The sequence below is a fragment of the Henckelia pumila genome, chromosome 3, assembly GCF_033568475.1.
Source record: "Henckelia pumila isolate YLH828 chromosome 3, ASM3356847v2, whole genome shotgun sequence".
NCBI classification, from domain to species: Eukaryota; Viridiplantae; Streptophyta; class Magnoliopsida; order Lamiales; family Gesneriaceae; genus Henckelia; species Henckelia pumila.
In genome coordinates, this window is record NC_133122.1 from 130893775 (window position 1) to 130897501 (window position 3727).

Sequence of the window (3727 nt, forward strand, 5' to 3'; positions counted from 1 at the left end):
TAGACTTTCAAAACCTTAAACATGAAATAAAATAATGTAAAGCATGGTCCTCAAAAAAAATTTTATGAATATAATCTCAGAAAAACATATATAATATAGGAACTATATTATATTAATGAAATTCAAGATTTTTTAAACTCCACCAGCCACATGGAAGTGAGCGTGAACTGATTTTCAAATCTTCACTTGAATGGTCTTTTTAATTCTAAAAAGATATGTTTAAAACAGAGTGTCCCATTTCACAGAAGAATCAAGCAAGAGGCCCCTGATTCATCAACTTCCTTTTCTTTCTTTTCCTCACATTTCTCTCGTTCCTGTCAAGAGAAAAAAAAAATCTAAATCATCTGAAAATATATGTATAAAAAAAATCCAGTCTTTGAGCCAATTTCCAGCATAAAACTACAAACTGAATAGCAATCTCTCTGCATTTTTTTTTCAATCCATAATCTGTCTGTTTCGATAAATGGCTGTAAGTGCTTAACATTGTCTGTTTTTGTTTTCCGGCTTTGTTCTTCTCTGTCTTGATGACTGTGATGGGTGTTTCTTGGTCTGTGGGAGCTTTTCTGAGGTGATAAAGTTGGAATCTTTGGATAGTTTAGATCGAAATGCCAGATGGGTTTGCAGCACTCGAGTGTTTGGTTTGAATGGTGTTGGTAAATATTTGTGTTTCTTGTGAGAAAGGTCAGAAAATCTTGATTTTTTTTTTGTGTTGGACTTTAGCCTGTGGGACTTTGGCAAGTTTTTTGTTCTTGGATTTTGCTTCATTTATGCATAGCAATAGATAGATTTGCAAGTGATCTGACACTGTGTTACGAAATGGAGAGCAGATCATTTTATTACACTCATATTTGCAAGTGAAAATTCGGGCACGGGCTCGAATGGAATGATTCATGCTAGCGCTCCTCATGGAATTACACTCATATTTACTCATTTGTGATCGTATTTGTAATTTTGTGTGTGTTAAATGAATAACTTTTGAACCTTTTTTCTGTTGCTGTATGTACTTAGTGAATGAATTTGATCAAAAAGATTGGATATTTGGGATGATTTGCATTTATTTTGATTTAATTTCTTTGGAAAATGTAGGCCTCCGTACAGTTTAGGCCACAAAACAGAAATCTTGGAATGGTCATGAGGGAAGTAGATGAAGATCTGGCTATTTTTTTGGGAATGAGGAACGTTGAAAAGGAGAGGGGTGAATATCTTGTTAAGGACTCTGATGAACTTGATGAGTCAGCCGGTAGTCTGATCTTGGTTTAATCCTATGTTTCTATCATAATTTGTCGATTTTTTTTCTGTGTTTGTCTCATCATTATGAGTTAATCACATATATTGTGTGTTGATTACTATGATTTGAGATCAAGACTGTGTGCTTAGATTTTTGTTCATGTGGTTTGAACTAACTTGTGTGCAGAGCAAAAGTCGGATCGAACCGTTTTGGAACCAAATGGTTTAGAGCTCGAGATTGTTCAGAGTGCAGCTGATGAAAATTCCCTCAATTTGGAGATTGATGAGAATGATTATGATTGGTAAAACATTTACTTTCTCATCAAATTTTGGCTGTTTTACTTGGTGAGTGTATATGCGATATGATTCTTTGCTTTCTCATTATGGTATGTCTTCATGCAACCCTCTGGCTTTAGTTTCATTTCTTTGGATGCTTGTCTTATTGAATCTTCTTTCAATATCAAATCATGTTTCCAAGTTGTCAATTTGCATCTTACATAATGATGTCTTTGCATTTTTTCGAAGATGAATCCGAGTTATTTATCGATATATTGTAATCCTCATCTTAGCCTTATGATGTCCTCTTTCTCGTGTCTGATGCTTACACTGAACCTCTCTCAGGCTTTATGCACAACCCGATTCCACTATACATCCTTCGGAAGCGTTGGCAGTAAAAGATTCGGAGTTGAGTTTAACCGAAATTACAAATGGTGGAGGTATTGCACTGAAATCTGAGGTAAGTGTTTAAGGTGAACTCTTTTTTAACGTTTCCATATTGTAAATAGAGTTGTTTTGACATGATTCTAACTTCTAAGATTTCGTATCGATATTTTTCGTTCTTTATGGTGCTATAACGCCTTCTATTCGACGCAGTGGTCTACAACCAACAGTACCGACTGTGTTGCTTCTGCGAACAATAAGCCTTTATCATCAGGTGATCGAAGAAAGACCCCTAGAGCAGCAACACCCACTAGAGGAAAATCAGCTCTGCCTGAAAAATCGAAGTCCTCTCGTGCTCCCACGCCTACATCCAAGCCGACACTACTTCCTTCCAAGCCAACGTCTGCTAATTCGAGATCCTCTACCCCTGTGAGAACCACGCCACTCTCGTCAACTCCGGTTGGCAGGCTATCTATGCCGGCCAGTTCAAAGCCTGCACCAAGGTCTACTACACCTACATGTAAACCAGCCACTGCATTGTCCACTTCTGTTGTATCTGGTTCTGTGAGAAAAATGGGCTCTGCTACTGTGAAAAATCTAGTATTTAGGACGTCGAACCCCTCAGAGATTCTGTCTTTGTCACACGATGCCTCTGAGAATCCGAAAATTCTGATGCCTAAAAGGACAGTTTCGGCTTCCAGGGGAAGGCCGAATGGACATGCTCCTAATTCGTCTTGTAACGTAAAAAGAAGGCAAAAGTCATGCTCTCCTGCTAAAATACGGACTCCAATTACTAACACTGCTCATAAAAATAGGAGCCTTATACAATCAAGAAGTCGAGGACATAGCAACGGGGACGATGATGTGAATCCTATATTGATAGGTTCGAAAATGGTTGAAAGAGTAGTAAACATGAGGAAACTAGCTCCACCCAAACAAGATGAACACTCATCTCATGATACCTCCAAGAAATCCTTCCATGACAATTCGGGCTTCGGAAGATCACTCTCGAAGAAGTCTCTAGACATGGCTATAAGGCATATGGTATGTTTATCATTTAGCATAACAAGTTCTCAATGAAATCCGAATCATGCGAAACCGTCCCAAACAGTGTTTTTCTGCATAATTCGTTCTGTTGTTTCACTGATGACCGGTTTCCTTGGACAGGATATTCGACGAACCATTCCTGACGACTTGCGCACCATAGCAACTCGTGTTTTATCTTCTGTCTCTGCTAAATATGCATCAGCTGGCAATACAGAATCACCTCTAACATCGAGCAGCGACAGTTCCAAGTCCAGCATCTATAACAGTTCGCACTTTCTTGATGGGAGTGAGACAGAGGACAGTGTTTCCATTGATAGCAAACACTCGACTGCCTCAAGCCATTAAATTTGGGAACTGCTGAAATATGAAATGCTGAATATATGATTTTCTAAAGAGTGAAAATATTGCATTTGGACATGTATTTTTTGGTGATGATCCTTTGCAGTATCATAAGACTTATTATATTATGATGATAAAGCCTTTGTGTATTTTATATCATAGAACTTGAAGCTCTCCAGCTTCTTTAGATTGTAGCAATATTTTATCTAAACTCAATTGCGTTGAATTTAAATATTCCCCATTGATTTTTGCTGCTGCTTTTTTTTTTCCTCTTTGTTTTTGTTTTGGGAGAAAATTGTATTCCCCTTTGTAGGATGATGCTACCAAAAATTGTTCAAATTGTTCTTTCCCACATAGTATAGCTATAACACGATGTATCACTTAAAAAAGCTGACATACAAATATTACATTAAGATTTTCGAAATATATATGTTAACTGTCCGACGAGTAGGGA

General features: G+C 37.5%; 1 protein-coding gene across 1 annotated transcript; it reads left to right on the top strand.

The window, feature by feature from the left end:
• Positions 1 to 208: 208 nt before the first annotated feature.
• LOC140892355 (uncharacterized) lies at positions 209 to 3446 on the top strand. The gene is made up of 6 exons (XM_073301206.1): positions 209 to 469; positions 1087 to 1240; positions 1415 to 1529; positions 1849 to 1963; positions 2101 to 2931; positions 3055 to 3446. Exons 1-6 carry the CDS (start codon positions 464 to 466, stop codon positions 3277 to 3279), a joined length of 1446 nt encoding a protein of 481 aa, XP_073157307.1. The 5' UTR covers positions 209 to 463; the 3' UTR covers positions 3280 to 3446.
• Positions 3447 to 3727: the final 281 nt, after the last annotated feature.